This window comes from Aquarana catesbeiana, linkage group LG03 (assembly GCF_042186555.1).
Source record: "Aquarana catesbeiana isolate 2022-GZ linkage group LG03, ASM4218655v1, whole genome shotgun sequence".
In the NCBI taxonomy this organism is placed as follows: Eukaryota; Metazoa; Chordata; class Amphibia; order Anura; family Ranidae; genus Aquarana; species Aquarana catesbeiana.
Window position 1 is genome coordinate 365148601 of NC_133326.1, and position 22737 is coordinate 365171337.

Genomic DNA, 22737 nt, shown 5'->3' on the forward strand with positions numbered 1-22737 from the left:
ACAGCTTATTACTGGATTTTAAACAGTATAGGCACTTATTTTTAATGTTTTACCTATACCTGCAAAAGGGTCCGACCTGAAGCGATCTAATAGGACTTAAATGGCTACATTCCCAGCATGTGCTAACTGTCACACTGGTTGTGTTCTTAACCAAACTGTCAAACCATTAAATGGTTGGTGTCAATCACATGTTCAGCATCATGGCAATTGAAGATCAAACATAATAAGATGACAGCTTCCTTGGCTGAAAACTATAGGAGGTTTTAGTTTCACTTTAACCCCTCCCTGCTGCTGCCTCCTGGCCCTTTAAGAGGTTCTAAATACCAGGAGGTGGGCATGTTGATCATCTGACCACTGTGATTGGCAGTCCTGAATGTGTTTGTTTACATTAAAGCTATAAAGCCCAAGAGAATGTATATATATATATATATATATATATAGCCAGCAGGAAGAGCTAAAGTGTAGATCTCCTTTTCAGAAAAAAAGGTAAGGGTTTAATTTTTCTTTTGGCATCTCCTAATGTCTATATTTTACAACAAAAGGTCTTCAACTACTTTAAGCAGCAGGATCTTAGGCAGGCAAGATTTTTTATAACATAGGAGGCCTTAGTGGTCTCTTCTGTCATAAACCTCTCTCTCTGCCTATCAGTGGTAATGTGACCTGAGATGCGCGTCTGCAGCTCAAACCACATTAAGGGCACCTGATCTGTGCCACAGTGGCATGCCATGCGTGGGAGTGACAACATTGCAACTTATCCATTCAAGCGTTTAAACCGGCAGAACCTGTAGTGAAGACTGGGAGAAGATGGAAGCGCCAAGGACCCACTGGATCGGTGACAGCTTAGCACTGGAGGGCACATTATGATAGGTAAGTCTACTATACTTTGCTAATAAACAATCCCAAGGGTAGCCACGGCACTCTATGTTTGAGATAAATGCCCAGGTGCTCATCCACAAAGAGATCCATGCAAATCCAAAAGTAATATCGAGACACTCACAGGTCTTCCAAAGGAGGTAGATAAAGATAGTGTTTTTTTATTGTCAACATTTTGATGAGGCTCAGTCCATCTTACTGAAAACTAGCACATTACGGCATAACCCACCTGGGCCCCATTTTAAAAAAGAAAAATTATCTTGAGTTTACTACTGCCTTAAAGCACAACTCCAGCTCCCCCACGGTCCAGTGGTGGACTGTTCCTGTCTTTGGAGCCTGCTCTGAGCTTGCTGACATGAGGAACAGTCCATTTTTAAGACCTCTGGAACGTGGGGGGTGCTGGACTGGCCTTGTACAAGGAGGATCAAATGACTCAATTAAAGCAAACAGCTTTAAAAAAATTTGCCCGGATTACATCTTTAAATTAGAGATGGGGAAGAAGAGGATTGGGGCTGCTCTGTGCAAAACCATTGCACAGAGCAGGTAAGTATAACATGTGTGTAACGAGCCCCTTGCTCGCTCGGTTCCACTCTCCCGACACTCCTCTGCAGCTATAGAATCAGATTGCAGATCGCAACATCTGATTGTTCGGTCATCCAATGTTCCGGGATTAGAACTACAGCTCTGTGCCGTTCTAACCCAGTTGTGATAGCTCAGAACAAACACTAGGCAGGCTGTATGTAAGTTCAACCAGGAATCTATCTTTATTGACAAAATACAGGCTTTTATACACTCAAAGTGTAGGTGCAGACCTCCTGCTCATATTACTCTAACAATACAGCTGTAACCTAATTAACCTAATTAACATGAGCTAATTAACGAATCCCTTTAGACAGCCTAGATGACTCAGACATGACCGTTAGGCCAGACTGGCCGTCTTGTAGTTCAGAACATCCAATCAACATTATCACAATCAACATAGACTCTTCTTCACACAATAGCAGAGTTAATTAACACAAATAACAATGGGGATCTAATGACTCTTAGATCCCATAGTAGACTTATTTACAATACACATTTTCAGCAAACAATAGACAGACAGGTGTTGGAATTTACATCAGCATCTCCTAACAGTATCTGTCCCAGCATTATGAATCAGCCACTATTCCAATATGGAAAATCCAGAGTCCCCAGACATACAGCTCACAAAGAGCACCGTTCCCCCAAATGCAAGGGCCCCCGATCGATCGGCAAGAGGCTAGCATACAGTCCCCTCCAAAAGTCTCTCTCCCGGCTAGGTCTGTCACAATGTGATTTTTTTTTTTAAATGTTGCTTCACGCCGGGTCCCTACTGCCCCTGCACGAGGCACCACTGCCCTCTCCTACTGGCCTGGCAGCTGGGGAAGGAGCCCGGCTGCTTATGTAATTTGCCATGGCCTGGTCTCCCGGAAGTGGGGACAGGATATCTGTCTAAGACAGGTATCTGCTCCCCCCCCGCAAAGGTGCCAAATGTGGCATGGGGGGGGGGGGGGGAGACCATTTGTGGCTGCACTTCTGTTTCATTAACCAATAATATTTAATTTTTTTTGTGTTAAAAAAAAAGGGGGCAAAATGTAAAAAAAAAAAAAAAATCACGCTATGTCTTTTGGAAATAACTGAAATGCTTTGTACCAAAATTATAATTTTAGTGTTATATAAAATAAAATGCATACATTTTATCTACAGTTACTATTTGTGAACACTGGTGAAATAAACTCTTGTTTGTGCTACAATATTAGCCCACCCTGCCCCAGATGGAACAGTAAGTGTCAGTGGTTACTGCAGAGCTATGGCTAATAACTGGAATCCGATCTGCACATTGCACATATTAGTTCTATGAGATTTATTTTCTATGGTCAGGAGCTCCTTTCGCTCCATGTCTAGTGACATGGCTCCTCCAGATAACAGCTGACAATCCATCAACTGGCGGCGTGTGCCCTCCTCTGTAATGTCTGAGAAGGTAGCCTTCTCCTGTCAATAGAACTGATGCAATCTCCGGACAAGGGGAATGTCGGGAGTTGTAGTGTGAATGTGGAGTGAGCCCAGGACTCTGCTAGAGAGGAAAACTACAACGACCGGCATGCTGTGCGGGAAGGAAACGGCTTTCCGCTTACTAACCGGTCCGGCAACGTGTGATCGGAGAGGGAGAGCAGCTGTGTACCGGGAGAGTCAGCATGACGGTCAGTGCTTGGAGATCCCGGCTGTGTATAACGTGTTTGAAGATCGTGTGTAGCGTGCTCTGGGTTTGTGTGTAGCGTGCTCTGGGATTGTGTGTAGCGTGCTCTGGGATTGTGTGTAGCGTGCTCTGGGATTGTGTGTAGCGTGCTCTGGGATTGTGTGTAGCGTGCTCTGGGATTGTGTGTAGCGTGCTCTGGGATTGTGTGTAGCGTGCTCTGGGATTGTGTGTAGCGTGCGCTGGGATTGTGTGTAGCGTGCGCTGGGATTGTGTGTAGCGTGCGCTGGGATTGTGTGTAGCGTGCTCTGGGATTGTGTGTAGCGTGCTCTGGGATTGTGTGTAGCGTGCGCTGGGATTGTGTGTAGCGTGCGCTGGGATTGTGTGTAGCGTGCGCTGGGATTGTGTGTAGCGTGCTCTGGGTTTGTGTGTAGCGTGCTCTGGGTTTGTGTGTAGCGTGCTCTGGGTTTGTGTGTAGCGTGCTCTGGGTTTGTGTGTAGCGTGCTCTGGGTTTGTGTGTAGCGTGCTCTGGGTTTGTGTGTAGCGTGCTCTGGGTTTGTGTGTAGCGTGCTCTGGGTTTGTGTGTAGCGTGCTCTGGGTTTGTGTGTAGCGTGCTCTGGGATTGTGTGTAGCGTGCTCTGGGTTTGTGTGTAGCGTGCTCTGGGTTTGTGTGTAGCGTGCTCTGGGTTTGTGTGTAGCGTGCTCTGGGATTGTGTGTAGCGTGCTCTGGGATTGTGTGTAGCGTGCTCTGGGTTTGTGTGTAGCGTGCTCTGGGATTGTGTGTAGCGTGCTCTGGGTTTGTGTGTAGCGTGCTCTGGGTTTGTGTGTAGCGTGCTCTGGGTTTGTGTGTAGCGTGCTCTGGGTTTGTGTGTAGCGTGCTCTGGGATTGTGTGTAGCGTGCTCTGGGATTGTGTGTAGCGTGCTCTGGGTTTGTGTGTAGCGTGCTCTGGGATTGTGTGTAGCGTGCTCTGGGATTGTGTGTAGCGTGCTCTGGGATTGTGTGTAGCGTGCTCTGGGTTTGTGTGTAATGCGCTTGGAGATCGGGGGTTTGTGTAGACCAGAATGGTATAGGAATCTATTAGCTATAGAGTGTACACTGTATGTGTGTGTTTACGTATAGATCTGAAGCCTTTCTAATTTTGAGTGGTGTGCCTGCTCTTGGCTCTAACCCTTAAACACTCTTATCTAATAAAAAGTGTTAGTGCTAAAAATACTGTAGCTCCTGACTTTTAAAAATCATGAGGGGTGGGGACTTTAAGGATTCGTTCACACCAGGTAAAACATATGTGTACTGGTGTGCATTGTATAACGGCAGTGCAATGTTCCCTTACAAACCATCACACTGTTTACTTACAGTCTACTTGCTTTTTTAAATCTTATTGAAGTGTCACAAAATGACACTTCATTCAAATTATGCAGCACAGTCCATTGCAACAATGTTGCACTGTATAAAATAACATACATGTTACATTTTATGCAGTGCATTCTATGGTGTGAACAGGCCACAAAGAAAACTTTTTCTTGTGTACCCTTGCATTGAGCCATGAAGATCAGCATTGCTCAATGGACAAGGGACAGATCTCCTATTTTTGGTGAAATAGGCAGTTGGAATATTGACTGTTGGGAAGTACCAGAACTGTACAAAATGTGTTCTGTGAAATCTCTCACTTCTTTCCTTTAATATCAGATGGATGTCAGTTGATCATAATGGTTAGTAATATTAGAAGGTCAACTAGAATTAGGTCAACTGTGTCCATCTGCAGCAATGTCATTTCGGGACCCTTTGGGTCCAGAGACCCCAAACTTTGGCTGCAGCTAGGGGGCATCTAGGAACCCTTAACTATCGTGTTTGAAGTTCGGGGGACATATGGCTGCAAATGGGCATAGTGAGGCTGCAAATGGGCATTGTTGACCCTCTTTTCCACTTACAGTAGCTGCGCATTTCTCACCTTAGGCTTATACTCGAGTCAATAAGTTTTCCCAGTCTTTTGTGGTAAAATTGGGTGCCTTAGGTTTATGGCTGGGAGATTGTCCAAAAAAAAAAAAAATCTGAGATTTTCTTAAAAAAAACATGATTCACGATTCGAATCGAGGGTTTTTTTTTTTGGACACCGTGACGGTCCTGAGGAGCTGCGGGCAGGAGTTTTTAGGCGAGGTCGCGGCTTTAGCCTAGTCTGCGGCGTCCGACTTCGCGGACTAGGCCGAAGCCGCTGCCACGCCTAAAAACTCATGCCCGCAGCTCCTCAGGACTGGCGCAGTGAAAAAAAAATCGATTTGCTTAAATTTTGAATAGATTTGACCTCTCATCTCGATTCAAGATTTAAATCGATTTTTTTTCTCCAGCCCTACTCAGGTTATATTCCGGTTGGCTTATACTTGAGTATATACGGTATATAACAGCTGTTATGTTTGCTTTGTGCTCTAAGGAATAGTGGAAATTAATTTCATAACTTCTAGTACTGATTCTATTGGGGCTCATACACGAGACAAAAAATAGTTAGGAAATTGGTCATTGGACAGTTTATTCGTTTTTCATCCAGTTAATTGGCACAAAACAAAAATCAGTTGTGATGTTTTTGATAAAAAAAAAAAAAAAAAATCCAAGGAAAAGTTTGGAAAACTACTGCTGAATGGACAATGGTTTGAAAGTTAAATGTGCTTCTCTCTTGTTAAAAATGTAATTGTTGGTACTGCGCATGCCTGACCCAGAAGCAAAAAACAAACGAGAAACAAATTCATTTACAGTATGTCCATTATCATTCGAAATTTGGTCATTACTTGATGGCAATATCGTTAGCTCTCGCGACCGTATGTTCATTTTTTGAAAATTAAAATTTTTAGGAAAAGAAGGTGTTAAGGAATTTTAAAGCTGAAGGAAAAGAAACTGACTCAATTCCCCCATCCACTTCTAGTTCCTCTCTGAGCTAGTGTTTTCTGATAGCAGAGAGATTGATCAAGCAGGGAAAATCCAACAGGGCTTTTGTACAGAGATCGCTCTGTAGATCGACTTCTATACAACCTCCTTGCCAATACAGGGATCAAAATTCTGCCGGTCCCTGTTGAAACAGCTTTCAATCCATGTATAGCTGGCTTTAGATATAGGCTTTTCTTCCACTTTAATGATGGACAGTGCAGTGTGCAGACAGTCTGTTAGCTTTGAGAAATGAGGGAGGAGGAGCAGGGGAGTGTCTCGTCATCTTAGGCTATGGGGCTGTGTGTTTCTATTGATGCACACAATGTTGGCAGAAACATTTCTAGTCCCTGCATGCCAGGGCTCCTACTGTTCTCAATCACAGCCAGTGAGGCAATGAGGAGAGAGCGTGGGCGATGCCAAGCCACGGCTCTTTGTGTCTTATGGACGCATAGAGTGGGGCTCAGGGGTGAGCACGCACCAGTGCCCCCAAAGCAAGCGGCTTGTTATTGAGGGCACTGGCTTGAAGAGGAGGAGCCAGGAGCACTGGCGGGGGACCGAAAAAGAGGAGGATCAGGGCTGCTCTGTACAAAATGACTGCGCTAACCAGCGCTTCCTCATGACAGTCATGGAAATACAATGTCAGGCAATGTGGTTGATTTTCTAAATAAGTAGTGCATGTCCACTTTGCAAAGCGAATGGGGTGAAGCTGTGCTATCTTCAGTCATCCAATCATGCATGACCAAAAATCCTGTTTTTAAGAGGGTATTCTTTGCGAAGTGAAATTTCACTTGATGTCACCTCATTCATTAAGCTGAGTGAAAATTCCTTATGCTAGGTGAACATGCTCTACTTTAGTAAATCAACCCCACTGTCTCAAGTTCTTCCTGAATTTCTGCAGCAACATTCAAACTCGATAGTAGTGTCCCTGATGGGATTCAAGCTGGGGGCCCAGAGCTCCAACACAGTACTGCTAACAACTCGGTGACTACGCAGACACATAAAAATGTCTGCATTTCACTGCTTACTGTTTTATGAGCAACAACAATCCTTGTATTTAAGAGCAGACCTTTTAAACAAAAGCAATAAACATAATTTGTTGTATGTGGCTAAGTGGTTAGCACTTCCGCCTAGCAGCACTAGGGTTGTCTGTTTGAATCCCAACCACGGCACTACCTGCCTGGAGTTTGCATGTTCTCCCCGTGCTGGTTTCCTCCGGGTACTCCGGTTTCCTCCCACACTCCAAAACATGCTGGTAGATTAATTGTCTCCTGTCTAAATTGGCCCTAGTATGTGTATGAATGTGAGTTTAGGGACCTTAGATGTAAGCTCCTTGAGGGCAGGGACTGATGTGATTGTACAATGTATATGTAAAGCGCTGTGTAAAATTATGGTGCTGTATAAGTACCTGTAATAATAATATGTTTTTGTACAGGAAAGAAAGGGAACTGCGAAAGTTGACTTCCTAAAGAATATCGAAAAGGAAATCCAGTTAAAATGGGAAAGCCAAAAAGTGTTCGAGGTCAACGCATCGGATCATCAGAATCGGAGCGGGTGGGTCTCTACTGTTTACATAGTGTGCCTAGCATGTTCTCCTTGCTTGCAGTACTCTCCATCTCCATAGCTCATTATTGGCATTTGTATTTGTTCTGTATGGTGAAATTGAATCAGTCTTGTAATGGTTTACACCTATTAAAAAATTAAGTTGCATAAAAATCAGATGTATAAACAGGAACCACTATAAAGTAAAGTTCCATCCAAAGCTTATTGCTTAGTTTTGGATAATTGGAAACATTTAAGAGAGTTGTAAAGGCAGAATTTTTTTTTTTTTTTTTTTTTTTTTTTATTCTATGCATTCTGTGCATATTATCAACCTTCTTTGTGTAGCAGCCTCCCCTTGGCTTCCGGGGCTGTCAATCAAAGTCAGACAATCGGTGGATAGAGGGGGCGGGGCCGAAGTCAGGTCCGTGTCTGACTGGACGCACGGAGTTGCAGCTCGGCTTGGGTGCCCCCGGAGCAAGCTGCTTGCTGTGGGGGTACTCGACAGGAGGGAGGAGCCAGGAGCACCAAAGAGGGACCCCAGAAGAGAAGGATCCGGGTTGCTGTGTGCAAATCCACTGCACAGAGAAGGTAAGTATAACATGTTTATTTATTTATTTTTTAAAACGAGACTTTACAATCACTTTAAGAACTTCAGTCAGTCATATTGTGGTTTTTTTTTTTTTTTTTTTTTTTTTTTTTTTTTTTTTTTTACTGCTTTCTGTGACTTTACTGAGAATATCTCCTCACTTCCTGTTTGGTTGCAGAACATACTGTGAACAGGTACAAATATAATTGAAGATATCTCTAACAGAGATACAGACAGCAATAAACGGTCTAGTAGACCGTATTAGGAAGGGTATGAAGGGAAAACGAGAAGTGACCTGGGGTGTGGATTGTGGTCAGTATGCCTAAAGGGGGCATACCCAAGTATACAGTTGTGCTCATAAGTTTACATACCCTGGCAGAATTTATGATTTCTTGGCCATTTTTCAGGGAATATGAATGATAACACACAAACTTTTCTTTCACTCATGGTTAGTGCTTGCCTGAAACCATTTATTATCAATCAACTGTGTTTAAACATTTTAAATAATAATGGCAACAGAAACTACCAAAATGACTCTGATCAAAAGTTTACATACCCCAGTTCTTAATACCGTGTATTGCCCCCTTTAACATCAATGACAGCTTGAAGTCTTTTGTGGATGAGCCTCTTTATCTTAGATAGTAAAGCTGCCCATTCCTCTTGGCAAAAAGCCTCCAGTTCCTGTAAATTCTTGGGCTGTCTTGCATGAACTGTATGTTTTGAGATCTCCCCAGAGTGGCTCAATGATATTGAGGTCAGGAGACTGAGATGGCCACTCCAGAACCTTCACTTTATTCTGCTGTAGCCAATGACTGGTTGACTTGGCCTTGTGTTTTGGATCATTGTCATGTTGGAATGTCCAAGTATGTCCCATGCGCAGCTTCCTGGCTGATGAATGCAAATGTTCCTTTGGTATTTTTTGATAACATACTGTATTTATCTTGCCATCAATTTTGACCAAATTTCCTGTGCCTTTGTAGCTCACACATCCCCAAAACATCAGCGAATCCACCTCCGTACCTTTCATCATAGATCTTGTTGACTCTTCTCCAAATGTAGCTTTTTGTGGTTGTGGCCAAAAAAGCTCAATTTTGATCTCATCACTCCAAATGGAAGATACAACTAGTGCGCAAAAAACCACACTCGTTATTTGACACAGGGAGCCGCCTACATAAAAAAGTATACTCACATAACTCAAAGAAATATTAAATAGATATATGTGGCGCTACCCCACCTAAAGTGTAATAACTGATGATCCAAAAATCAATAATACATAAATGTAATAGAATGCAAAAAGAATGATCAATAATATGTGCAATGATCAAGTATACAACAATGACATTGATACCGTGCAAAAGAGCAATAAAGTGAACTCAATATTGAAGGTGCAATGTGCATACAAATATGAGCAATAATACACACTATGTAATAAAAAGATGTGTGAACTAATAGCACACATTGCCGTAAAATGAATATCCAAATATAAATATGCAATTCAGAAAAAACATACGGTGTGACTCTTGATAACAGCACGAAAAATCTTCTAAAAGTGATATAAAAGTGCAATATTAAATATACATAAGAATGTGCAAAAAATGTGTAAACTGATACCACATATGCTATAAGATAAATGTCTAAACAGACGCAAAGTACAGTTCAAAGAAGCATATAGTGCGACTCCCGATATCAGCACGGTGAAATCTTCTACGGGTGATACAAAAGTGCAAGTGCAGTGGGCAAAACACTGTAACAATCAGTGTCTAATTATCAGTGTGTTGATCCGATCTTGTTCCGGAATGCGGCAATCGTTTCCCCCAGCCTCTCACGTAGTTGCGGCCCCCAATGGGCCGAATCGAGCATGCACCAACAAGTGGTGGAATTGTATAACGAGGACCAGCTTCCAGTAGTTGTCACCGTATGTTTTTTCTGAATTGCATATTTATATTCGGATATTCATTTTACGGCAATATGTGCTAATAGTTCACACATCTTTTATTACATAGTGTATAGTATTGCTCATATTGTATGCACATTGCACCTTCAATATTGAGTTCATTTATTGCTCTTTTGCACGGTATCAATGTCATTGTTGTATACTTGATCATTGCACATATTATTGATCATTCTTTTTGCATTCTATTACATTTATGTATTATTGATTTTTGGATCATCAGTTATTGCACTTTAGGTGGGGTAGCGCTACATATATCTATTTAATATCACTCCAAATGACTTTGTGCCAGAAGGTTTGAGGCTTGTCTCTGTGCTGTGGCATTTGCGTAGTAGTGGCTTTCTTCTGGCGACCATGCAGCCCATCTTTCTTCAAGTGCCTCCTTATTGTGAATCTTGAAACAGTCACACCACATGTTTTCAGAGAGTCCTGTATTTCACCTGAAGTTATTTGTGGGTTTTTCTTTTGTGGCTGAAATTGTAGTTGGTCTACCTGACCGTGGTTTGGTTTCAACAGAACCCCTCATTTTCTACTTCTTGATCAGAGTTTGAACACTGCTTATTGGCATTCTCAATTCCTTGGATATCTTTTTATATCCCTTTCCTGTTTTATACAGTTCAACTACCTTTTCCCGCAGATCCTTTGACAATTCTTTTGCTTTCCCCATGACTCAGAATCCAGAAACGTCAGTGCAGCACTGGCTGAAAGATGCAAGGGTCTGTCAGGAGTCCAGAAACTCATTGACCTTTTATACACACACACACACACACACACACACACACACACACACACACACACACACACACTAATCACAAGAAAACAGATCACAGGTGAGGATGGTTACCTTTTTAATAGCCATTCAAGCCCCTTTGTGTCAACTTGTGTGCATGTTATCAGGCCAAAATCACCAGGGTATGTAAACTTTTAATCAGGGTCATTTGGGTAGTTTCTGTTGTCATTATGATGTAAAAAGAGTAATCACAGTTGATTGATAATAAATGGTTTCAGCCAAATGCTAACCATGAGTGAGAAAAGTTTTTGTGTTATTCATATTCTCTGAAAAATGGCCAAGAAATCATAAATTCTGCCAGGGTATGTAAACTTTTGAGCACAACTGTAAGTAAAAGAGAAGAAATAGAAAGAATGGGGAAAGGGCGGGTGGGACACGAGAGAAACGTCGACAGGAAATGGAGGCTAGAGGGCAGTCTTTAATACAGCCTGACAAATTCAGGCTGACCTGCTGTCAGCTTTCCCACTTGTACTTGGAGTCTCTAGCAGTGCGTATTAGGAAAGGTATGAAGGGAAAACAGGAAGTGACCTGGGGTGTGCTGTAGTCATGCGGTCAGTATGCCTAAAGGGGGCAAAAATAAAGAGAGTAGGATGAGCTGGCATAGATTTATTGAAAGTTACCATATGCAGCATGAATGCCCGTGACATTTCCACATGTGGAACCGCGATACACATGGAGAAGCATGCTGGATTCCACCTACCTAACTTCTTAACTACGTGAACAAGGACCCCTTGGCGAGAAGCAATGGAAGCCACACCTACCGTGAAAAAATGGCCAGAATAAGCTTTGGTGTCCAACCTAGGTTTGGCAGTAGGGTGAGGAAATGTTTCATGAACTGTGCCGTGGAGAGGGGAGTACTAGGGAAAGATAAAAGTGGGCTAGCTCTGGGTTTATCCACAGTGCTCACCATGAGCTGATCTGAAACTGTGAGGTACTGCTGGCCCCAAAAATTCTAACGTCGGTACCGACTCCTGACTGCTGCATCTTGCAAGCGACCAGATGTAACTGGAAATGATCGGGGTACCTAACTAACTGGTAGATCAAGAATACGCGGGATCTCATCCCCGTACGAGTGAACTCACCTGGCCTGAGGAAACCATAGAAAACCAGATACATGACTGCCTTGAGGACCAAGCTGGGTAGCAGCCCGAAAGGAGACCTGGAGAGTAAATTGGACATGCTCCGGAAAATATGCCCTGTAATCGGGAGTTTGCTAACCGTGGCAGGGGGGCTACTATTCTGAATCTTCTTGAGAATGGCCTTGATGGGATGTGCTGCAAAAATGGATGCCCTATTAGGGTCCCGCAAGGGCAACAATGCTGGATACCTTCCACATATGTCTTGAAAGTGTTCTAGGACAGCTAGAGTTGTAAATGGAAGAAATCAAGTAGATATAGAATGTTGTGGCAATCACTCCTAGGATACCTAAACTGGAAAGCCTGGAATGTATCCCAGGCCGTGTCATAAGCGTTGGCCCAGTGGGGATCTAGTCCATTGTTAGTAGCGAGAAAAGCGGGGACAGTGTGACACAGATGTCTGAGTGTGGGACCTGTTGGGAAAATAGCGGGCGGTTCAAAACAAGACAGAGCAATCCACTGCTGTATACTCTACACCACAGATGAACCTACAGTGTATATGGAAATGGAACTGAAGGTACAGCCAAATCAGCTTATGTACAAAAGACAGAATGAATAAAAGACCTGGATCTACCTTGTTAAACAATTCTGAGGTAGCTCGATTGTCCGTGGAGAAAACCACCGTTTCACCTATCCAAAAGCGACACCATGTCTGCGCTGCCAACACTGTGGGGTGAACCTCAAACAAAGCTGATATCTCTGCAAACCCTGGAATATCAAAGATCTCGCCTGGCCACAGCCCAGCTGCCAGCGAGTGCCAAAAATAGCCGCATAGCCCTTAGTGGCTGCTGCATCACGCAACCTTGAGGAGAAAACCGACTCTGCGAGGATGAACATGGTGGCCCCATACCAGTGTTGAAGGAACTCGTCCTACATGCAAGTCAGAGCCACAGAATCTAACTTGACTGGAGAGTCTGAGTCAGGGGCTAAGGGTAACAATGCCAACAACGAGAAATGAATGAACTACCCTAGGGAATGATCACATGGCAAATTTAGCATGCCTATCAGTGACTGCAATTCTACTCTGGAAAAGGCTTGCCCTGGATGTACCCGGTAGAATGGGAAGTTCCGTATTCAGACACCAGTGCGTGGTATGAGAAGATGACAGGCATGTCACACAAACTGGCGACCTCAGCCCAGCAAAATGCCGGCAAAACAGCTCACTGTCAAAATTGTTCCAGACTGTTACCACCTGGTGTTGAGCAAAATGGCAGCGGCTTTAGCAGAAAAACGATGATAATCGTAAAACCGACCCCCCCCATACTTTTGCCCTAACTCCACTACCTCATAGAGGTAAAGATCCAGCTCCTCCCTCTTCTAGGGGCCCACTGAACAAATATTGTCCCTAACAACTGAAAGCCAGGACAAACTCTGGGATGGAAAGCTTATGGCTGAGCCTGTGGTCCCTGGTCTTAAAAACCATGGAAACTTCACCGCAAGCATACGACTTGTTGTCGACTACATCGTGGGCGGCAATTAAGAGGGATGCCAAATAAATGTCTTTGCCATCTGAAATATCTTTTTTGATATTCCCAGGAATGAAGTGACTCGGGGTAATGGAGGGAGCACTTGCACTTTACCTAAAGCTAAATGCCCGGGGGTTGGTACCAAGGGAGTCCTGGTACCTGTTGATGTCCCTAGAATGGCAGGATACACCGGGACCGGACTTGGTTGGCTCTTCAAAGCCTCCACCCCGGCCCGCGACTCCTGACAGAAGGTTGCCAGCGATCTCAGGGTGGCGTGAATTTGTGACGGAGAAGAGGCAACAGCCCGTAGGGTAACCTGCTCAGTATTAGAGCCTGAAGTACAGGGGAATGGGGAATAATAATCTTAATAGTTCCGTTTGCGAGCCGAAGCCGGGTACGAAATTCCCCTGCGTCACAGTTCTGCTGTGAGTCTTGGGATGGTCCAGGTTTTTAAGGAGGGCGTCCTACCCCTGGCCGGAGAAGGAGAGATAGAGGCAAAGTCTTCGATATCCGCTGCCTGTGACATGACCTATACAACCAAAAACAACACTGTCAAAAGGAAAAGTGTTAACTTCATGTACCCCAAAAAAAGTCCTTTTTTTTTTTTTTTTTTTTTTTATAACAACCTCCTAATGTGGTTAATGACAAAGTATACATTGTGCAGGACTGAAAATGTGTCAGTCTCAAGAACTACCAAGGCCGAGTTACCTGAGGCGTATCAGGCAAATTAAAAACATAAACTCAGGCCTATGAAACCTGAAGACGTGTCAGGCAAGTGATATGAGCAGTGAGATGTCACGATGTATGAAATCGTAATGTGAGCTGTATGAAAAACAGATGAGGAGACTTGCCACCGCACCCATAAACGTGATAGGTAAACCTACAGTAGAGTGTTGCCGTACAGTGGTGTAACGCCGTGATGCCTACAGTATGAGGATATGATCATGTACCGAGTATGCGATATAGGACCTGGTGTTAGGGAAAAATGAAGTAAGTGTTTTTATAAGACTAAGAAAGTGTTCACCATAAGCATTACAGAGGCCGAGTAACCTAAGGCGAAGCAGGCCAGTTAAAATGTACACTCAGGCCTACGGAACCTGTAGGCGTGTCGGGTCAAATGTAGTGAGTAGTGCAAAAACAACAATGTATGAAAACAGTCTAACGTCTACTTTATGAGAAACGGGTGAGAAGACTTGCCACCTCTCTTATCCTTTTAAGGCCTGCACCTGGTGACCGAGGCCAACCCTGAAATACAACGTATTAGTAGGACTGTAAACGTGTCAACCCCCTGAAATACCAAGGCCGAGCAACCTGAAGCATGGCAGGCAATTAAAACGTACCCCAGGCCTAAGGAAAACCTAAAGATGTGTCAGGCAACTATATGAGTGGTGAAATGTCATGAGGCGTGCAAATGTAACATGAACCGTATGAGGAGACTTGCCACCGCACAAACTAATTTAATAACAAACATCTCAATCCGTTAGCACCCAAAAACATGATGGGTGACCCAGACTGCCGCAAGGCCTAATACATGAAGAAATTACCACATAAAATGTATGAGTTTGTAACCGGCATAAGGTGAAACAAACAACACCCACCTGAGCTGAACAAAGTTACCACCCAAACGATGCCTGGTCAAATCAGGTATTAAACATGAAATCCTCATCGTGATGAACCATCGCTTGACTAGTGGAGGAGGTCCGGATAAGCTGTGCACTGTGACCCCTGCCAACCAACCTGCGAGATGCCTGGTACGACTGGCCGGTGCCCTTACTAGCTACTCCCAAGTGACGTGGTGGGATGCAAGCCGTGCCATCAGTAGGAACAAGGTGTTAAGCAGTGCTGCCCCAAAATCCCACATATGCTAAGAACTGAGGCTCAAACAACCGACCAATAACTGTGGCAATGAGCCATACACTGAGGACCTGATTAAAGTGTAAAAAGCTGCATCACCCCCACCTCAATCTGTGAAACCCGGACCGTATCTGACGAAATAAATAACACTCAATGAGCTCACTAACTGAACACTGATTGGCTGATCACATACACACTCCAACCAGAATCCTGAAAAATAAACAGATATTTAAGAGATGCAGCCTTGGTAAGATGATGAAACATGCTTAGAACCATAAAGAGCAGTGAACTGCGATGAGAGTACCCGAGACAAGGGTAGATCGTCCGTAATGAAGCCGATTGCATGACTCCCCTCCCAATACCAAATCGTTGGTTGCTGACAGACACACTGCCCCCGGCCCCAACCACCCCAGCTTGAGAGGAACCTCAAGAGCCCCTCTAACCCACCCATCGGACATCATGTGGAGCAGGCCCTCCTAAAAAGCCGTTACTGCAGCATGAAAACGCCCGAAGCGGGTGGTCCCTACTCCGCCCATGGACCCCCTCTAGATTGATACCTGTGTCCACCCGTGAGAATGGGGAGAAACGATCCCACCTGCAGCCGCACGTCCGCCTCCCTGAAAAGAGAGACATCCAGGGACCCCGTGACACCTAATATGGCTCTGGCAGCCATGACCACAATTCCTACAACAACCTCCAACTGCCCATGTACCCTCTATCCAGTGTCCTCTCTCCATCTACCCATGGACAAGGGAAAGTGGTCCAGATACAAGTGACATACTTCCCTGCCCCCACCTTCACAAACCGAAAAAGGGCCCCCGGCCCCCCAAACGCCAACACTGCGGCCATGAAACAGTCCAGAAGCGGGCAGCCCCTCTCCCGACAGACCGATACCTGTGTCCACGCATGAAGGGGAGAGGTGAACCCAGCTGGACATCCACCTTGCTGCAAGAAAACGACGTCGCGGTCGCACCGGAAAGAATGCGTAACGTGAGAAGCGTCGGCAGGTAATGGAGGCTAGAGGGTGGGCTTAAATACAGCCCAACTCCTCCTACAAATTTAGGCTGACCTGCAGTCAGCCTTCCCCTTCCCACGTATACCAAAGAACTTCTATAACTGAGAACTTACATAGTCCACCACTTGAAAAAAATTAATGCTAAATAATGTTATATAGCATCTGCACGTAATTTTAATTAAAGTTCCTTGAAAAAATGTTATTGATATTGTGGATGAACAAGGAGTCCCAAAGTGGAGCCTCAAATTTAGAAAACCTTTTAAAGCCTAAAAAAATAGCAAAAGGGAGAAGACTTGCCTTCAGCCTGGAACAATGCCCTGCAAACCTTGTGGTGAGTGCCCCCCCCAGCAAGGTGCTTAGCACTGTGTAAAATAACAGCCTCCCCACCAGACACCTTCTCTGTCCTGTGCACTCACTCACTACCATTTACTTCCCCATTCTCACTACATGTTATCAGATTTTTACTCCAGGAGTATAGAATGAGTTTGAAAATTCTAGAGAAATGCTTAAATAATGCATTATAATTTAACTAAACCCATTTTGTTTTAGTTCACTAAAATGTACTAGGGATTTTAGTAGACTAAAATACGACTACAACTAACATAGCATTTTAGTCAGAAGGCTATGACTAAAACTAGATCAAATTGTGACGTAAAAATTAACACTGATTGTAAACCCTAACCTTGTAAAATAACCCTATTCAGTTTAAAATAGAAATGAAAGGCAAAACATTTTTGTATAGCTATAAAAAGAAAAAAATATACAGTTCCCTTTTTTTTTTTTTTTTTTTTTTTTATAAGTGATCACATTCTGTCTCTTCTCTGCTGCATAAGAGCTAGGAGGAGGAGGAGAAGAAACAACAGGACACTGAGCTTGCCAGTGAATGGCTGTGCAGCGGGGCTGTGTCAGGACAAGTCTGATCTTTGGAGGAGAGTACACAGAGTTCCCAGCACAGCTAGAGAACCGACCACTGTGTGCTCTCCTGCTTAGTGTGGTCAATTTTTAATAGGAAAACAAGGGGACCGGCCATAAAGGAAGCAATACAAAGAGAATAGGATACTTTCTCATACAAGTACATGGTACAGCAGGCACATCAGGAATATGAAGTGCTGGGGTGACATATGCTTTAACACTATTTGTGAATGCAATAATTTCCATTGATAACATTTGGATTATTGTGTATAACTTCCCCCTTTTGGCTATTCCATGTCCTTATGGAAGCAATGCAAATCTGATGGAGGTTCTAATATTTGCCTTTTATATTAAAGTGTTACTAAACCCAGTAATATGAAAATAGTTCATCTGCCCCCCACAGTGCCCACAGCTTATAAATCTTCTTTTTACTTTAAAATACTGCCACTATTTACCTTTTTGGCTGCTCTGTATACCACGGTCAGTGATATAAACTGCAAAGTTTCTCCAGTGCTGAGAGTTCAGGTAGGAGGAGATTTCCACAGCCTGTATACACGCCCACCTGTGTGATACTAATACCATGTGACCTGGCCAGCTCTGAGAACAAGTCATTTTTCTCTCCAGCATAAAAGACACAACTGAACATGTGCAGGTTGGCTACTCTGCCTGTGTTAGCTGGCTTTCCCCAGATAGACAGTGCAGGAGGGGGAGGATCCATACATACAGGATAAAACAGCCTTTTTACACAATGTAGAGGATTAACCCCTTACGTTCCACAGTGAGTATAACAAGCATACTATGCTGCATATACAGACAGATTTTACTGTTGTGGGTTTAGTAACACTTTAAATACTAAAAAGAAAGTTTTCACCGAGCTTCCTCTATAAAGGTCAGGTCCAGGCACTCTCTGATAACTGATATTAAAGTTGACATTTTATTTCTGTAATCTGTGCAGTGCTGCACAATACAACAGTGAAATATTGTGTTATTTTTTTATGAATGGGAAAAGAGGTAACGTTCCTTTTCATTACAGGAAAAGCAAATACCTTGTGACTTTCCCTTACCCTTACATGAATGGGCGTCTTCACCTTGGTCACACGTTCTCCCTCTCTAAGTGTGAGGTAAGAAAAGTAATGAAATTAGTCATCTGCAGTTTTAGCTGTATAGTTAATGCAGTTATTTAAGAGGTCAGTTGTTTGCAAAGTTTCTCCGTTTTAATTTGTGAATTAACCCTTTCGCTAGCAGGTCCTGACAGGGTGGGGGGAGTTTACACACACTCCCGGTGGCTGCAAGCCGACTTCTGGCTGTCAGATGGAAACAGTCCGGCGCCTCCGGCGGCACTGAATTGCTTTCATTCCCCACAGTAGCGGGCGCACACTGCATATGCACGCCCCTGCCATGTATTCTGAGCTCTGCTTGCCCATCTGTGGGCCTGGGACTTGTCCGCTCTCCTCCCCTTCTTGTTGCTGACCCAGAAGCGACATGTAAAACGTTACCTGGGTCCCCCTGTCAGTTTCTCTGGGCCACAATGGCCAGGAAAATATTTAAAGTGGGTTGTATACCTACTTTTAAAACTTTTACCTACAGGTAAGCCTATAATAAGGCTTACCTGTAGGTAAAAAAAATATCTCCTAAACCTGTACGGTTTTGGAGATATTCCCCTCGCAATGAGCCGCTGACTGCAGCGGCGCATGCGCACAGGGGATTCTTGGCTGAAAGCCCGGCAAACTCCGGACCTTGCCGGAAAGAAGTCTCCCGCGCGCATGCGCGGGAGTGACAACATCGCGGCTCCGGCCACTCAGCGCCGGAGCCGTGGTACCCGGAAGACACGCCGAGGGGAAATGTCAGCTCCCTCGGCGTGGACTGGGTGAAATGCTGGCGCCTCGTTCTAAGGTAAGTATCTCATAATGAGCTAGTATGCGGTGCATACTAGCTCATTATGCCTTTTCCCTTACAGGTGTAGGGAAAGAAAAAAAAATTCAGCGGGTTTACTACTGCTTTAATGCAGTGCAATTTGCATTGCATTACATTCAGTGGAGCACAGGGGAGACCTCAAGTGAGAACCTGTGTCCCCAAAAAAATCATCACATAGGGGACTATGTGATGGAAAAACAAAAGTGGCGTTAAAAAAAAAAAAAAAAAAAAAAAAAATATTATATATAATATATTGGGGACGGAAAGTATTCAGACCCCTTTAAATAGCAGAATCATAGTCAGTAAACAACACAAAGGTCTTTAGGATCAAGCAGAAGTGTAGTCGAGGAACAAGCCAAAGGTCGACAACGACTGGTTGCAGGTTGGGGAGCAAGTGGAAGAGTAGTCGAGGAACAAGCCAAAGGTCCGTAACAAGTGGTAGCGGAGAGAAGGACAACTGCAGGTATGCAAAGGAGCGAGATATCGGCTGGCGAGAGCACAACAATCAAATTAAACAGGAAGTGCAGAGACACCTAAATCAGGAAGTTCATGGGAGGAACAAAGAGTCCAAGGTTCACCAGAAACGAGAGACAAACCAAGATTGTTTTAGGAGATCAGAAAGGGAATCATCCAGTATCTCACACATAGCAGGTCTCTTCTGCAATAAAGGGCTGCCTGGTTGCAGTTTTCTCTAGTCGTCTGTCCAGGACAGCACTAGAGAGATAAGCTCCACCTCCAGAGGCAGGAAACACAAAATTTAAATCCATAAACGACGGCTTCCGTCCCTCTTCCCCAGTCTTTGTGTTTCCTCCACCGGAGGAGGAGGCTGGATGGGAGGAGCTCTCCTTCCCCTGAGCCTAGGCAGGGCTGTCTAAGGAGGAGGGGAAGGAGGTCTGCAGGTACCTGCAAGCAGGTATGGCAGGCATCTATGTCCCCCGGTCAGGCTGTGGAGAGCTGATACTGGCGTCCTCCTCCATGGATAGCCTGGGAGGTCTGGTGCTCCCCCGCACAGGGATCACGGCGGTCTGCTGGACGGATATTGTGGTATCTCACAATGAGTCCAGCGGGGGCAGGCATAGGCCTCAAGTTCTGGCCTGTGGAACGCAGGAGGAGGGCGGGAACTTCCGGCACATCACTTTTGCATCCATGGCGGTTTATTTAAAAAACGCCAGCCACGGCAAACGGATGGTCCTGATCCACCTACAGCAGCAGCACGATGCTCCAGGAGGACAGCATGGACCTAGCAGAACCAGGTGGCAGTGGTGCCGGCCCAGCTCAGGTAGGCGGACACTGGGGTGCCTTTGGCCTATAGGGCTGGGGGGGGGGGGGTGCTGGACCAGCGCTAGCTCCCATTTTTTTTCCACCCCCCCCTTAGTCAGACGTGATCCAGGCTAAAGAGTCATGTGAATCCACACCCCCCCCCCCCCCCCCGCTTCAGCCCCAGAGGAGGGTGAGATATCGGGAGAAAAGAATCAGATCCTTTGGATGAGCTAAGTGAGACAGCATCATCCAAGCCAAGGGACAAGGTCACTCAGATATAGGCTCTTGCTCGAGGAGGTGGGTGCCTTATTGGGGGTGATCTGTGAGACGCTAGATATTAAAGAAGAGCAGGCCTCCTTGTTCCTACATGACCAGATGTATCAGACCCTGAAAGAAGACTAAAACGGTATTTCCGGTACACAGCGCACTGGTCGACTCTATCAAAAAGGAGTGGGTGGAACCAGAGAAAAAAACTATTTTTTCCTAAAAGCCTGAAGAGGAGGTTCCCCCTCATTTTGTATTCCGCCTGTATATGGAACAAAGTGACCAAAGTGGACGCAGCTTTCTCCCAGTACACCAAATCAACGGACCTCGCCTTTTAGGACATGGGTGTCCTTAGGGAACCCATGGACAAGAGGATGGGAGTACTGCCATGACAAATTTAAAACCAGCAATGGCTGCAACAATAGTAGCTCCTAATTTGGAGGTCTGGCTGGACCAGTTACAAGGCCATTTGGAAAGTGGGACCTCCAGGAAGGAATTTCTGGATTCCTTAGCCATGCTGCACATATATGTTATATGGCAGGCGCCTCTGCAGAGTCGATCAAGCAAAGACCACTGCCCTAGTAAATTCCTCTCGCAGGGCTTTATGGTTAAAATCCCGGTCGAGGGACCTGGCCTCAAAAGTTAGGTTTTATGCCTTGTACACTCTATAGGATTTTCCGATGGAAAATGTATGATAGGACCTTGTTGTAGGAAATTCCGACCGTGTGTAGGCTCCATCACACATTTTCCATAGGAATTTCCGACACACAAAGTTTGAGAGCTTGCTATAAAATTTTCCGACAACAAAATCCGTTGTCAGAAGTTCCGATTGTGTGTACACAAATCCGACGCACAAAGTGCCATGCATGCTCAGAATAAATTAAGAGATGAAAGCTATTGGCTACTGCCCCGTTTATAGTCCCGACGTATGTGTTTTACGTCACCGCGTTCAGAACGATCGGATTTTCGGACAACTTTGTGTGACCGTGTGTATGCAAGACAAGTTTGAGCTAACATCCGTCGGAAAAAATCCATGGATTTTGTTGTCGGAATGTCTGATCAATGTCCGACCGTGTGTACAGGGCATTAGACCGTACTGCTGACAAGAAGGCTTTTCCTATTAAAAATAAGAAAGCTCCAGGCAAACATTTTTTTTTTCGTCCCCAAAGACAAGGGCCATCACAGGGGCAGACCCCTAAAGGGTCAACCTCTAAGAAACAGTGGGGAAGGGGGAAGCAGAAAGGTGTCCTGTTTTCCACTCCTAAGAAAACCACCAAATCCCAATGACTTAGTTCCCATGGGAGGGAGATTGGGGCTGTTCTTCCCACAGTGGGAAAAGACTACCCCAAATGCATTTATACTGAGGATAATCATGGAAGGCTATCGAATCCAGTTCAAGGGCACTCCGCCCGCAAGGATGTTCATAACCACACCTCCCAGGGATCCTCAGAAGACAACAGCCTTGTTACAAATTGGCGAATTGATAGACCAGCAGGTTCTTATTCCAGTGCCAGAGCCAGAAATAAACCACGGTTTCTAGTCTCAGGTTTTCGTGGTAAGGAAATCGTTGGGCAAATTCCGCCTAATACTGAACTTGAAGTCGCTGAACAAATGGGTGATTACAAGAAATTTCGGATGGAAGCAATCTTTACAGTGAAGTCAATTCTTCCCCCAGATTGTTTCATGGCCTCCCTCTATCTGAGGGACGCTTATTTACACGTTCCGATCCACTAAGAATCTCAAAAGTTTTTGAGGGTGGCAATCAAGTGGGGAAAGCAGGTCCGACATTTTCAATTCAGGGCCCTGCCATTTGGCCTGTCCTCATCGAAAATCCTGGCGGAGGCACTGGCCCAGAATATAAACAAAAAAGTCAGTGCTATTACCCATACATCACATAGAAAGCAGAGATCCTGGGTGATCGATCCACAGTCGCTGGCTGAGTAGGGAAATGAGGAAAAGATGATCCGCACTCTGGTGATTGCTCTTAAAAAGTGTAATATTTATTGACAAGCCACGGTGACCAAACGCAAATGAGAACAGTTGACACGTTT

General features: G+C 44.7%; 1 protein-coding gene across 1 annotated transcript in view; it reads left to right on the forward strand.

Annotated features, from left to right (window-relative positions):
- Window positions 1–2937: 2937 nt before the first annotated feature.
- LARS1 (leucyl-tRNA synthetase 1) overlaps window positions 2938–22737 on the forward strand; it is a 94911-nt gene continuing 75111 nt past the window's right edge. The window contains exons 1-3 of the mRNA XM_073620626.1: window positions 2938–3092; window positions 7432–7550; window positions 18282–18369. Of these exons, the coding sequence (XP_073476727.1) occupies window positions 3087–3092; window positions 7432–7550; window positions 18282–18369 (213 nt within the window). The 5' untranslated portion in view covers window positions 2938–3086. The remainder of the gene's footprint in view (window positions 3093–7431; window positions 7551–18281; window positions 18370–22737) is intronic.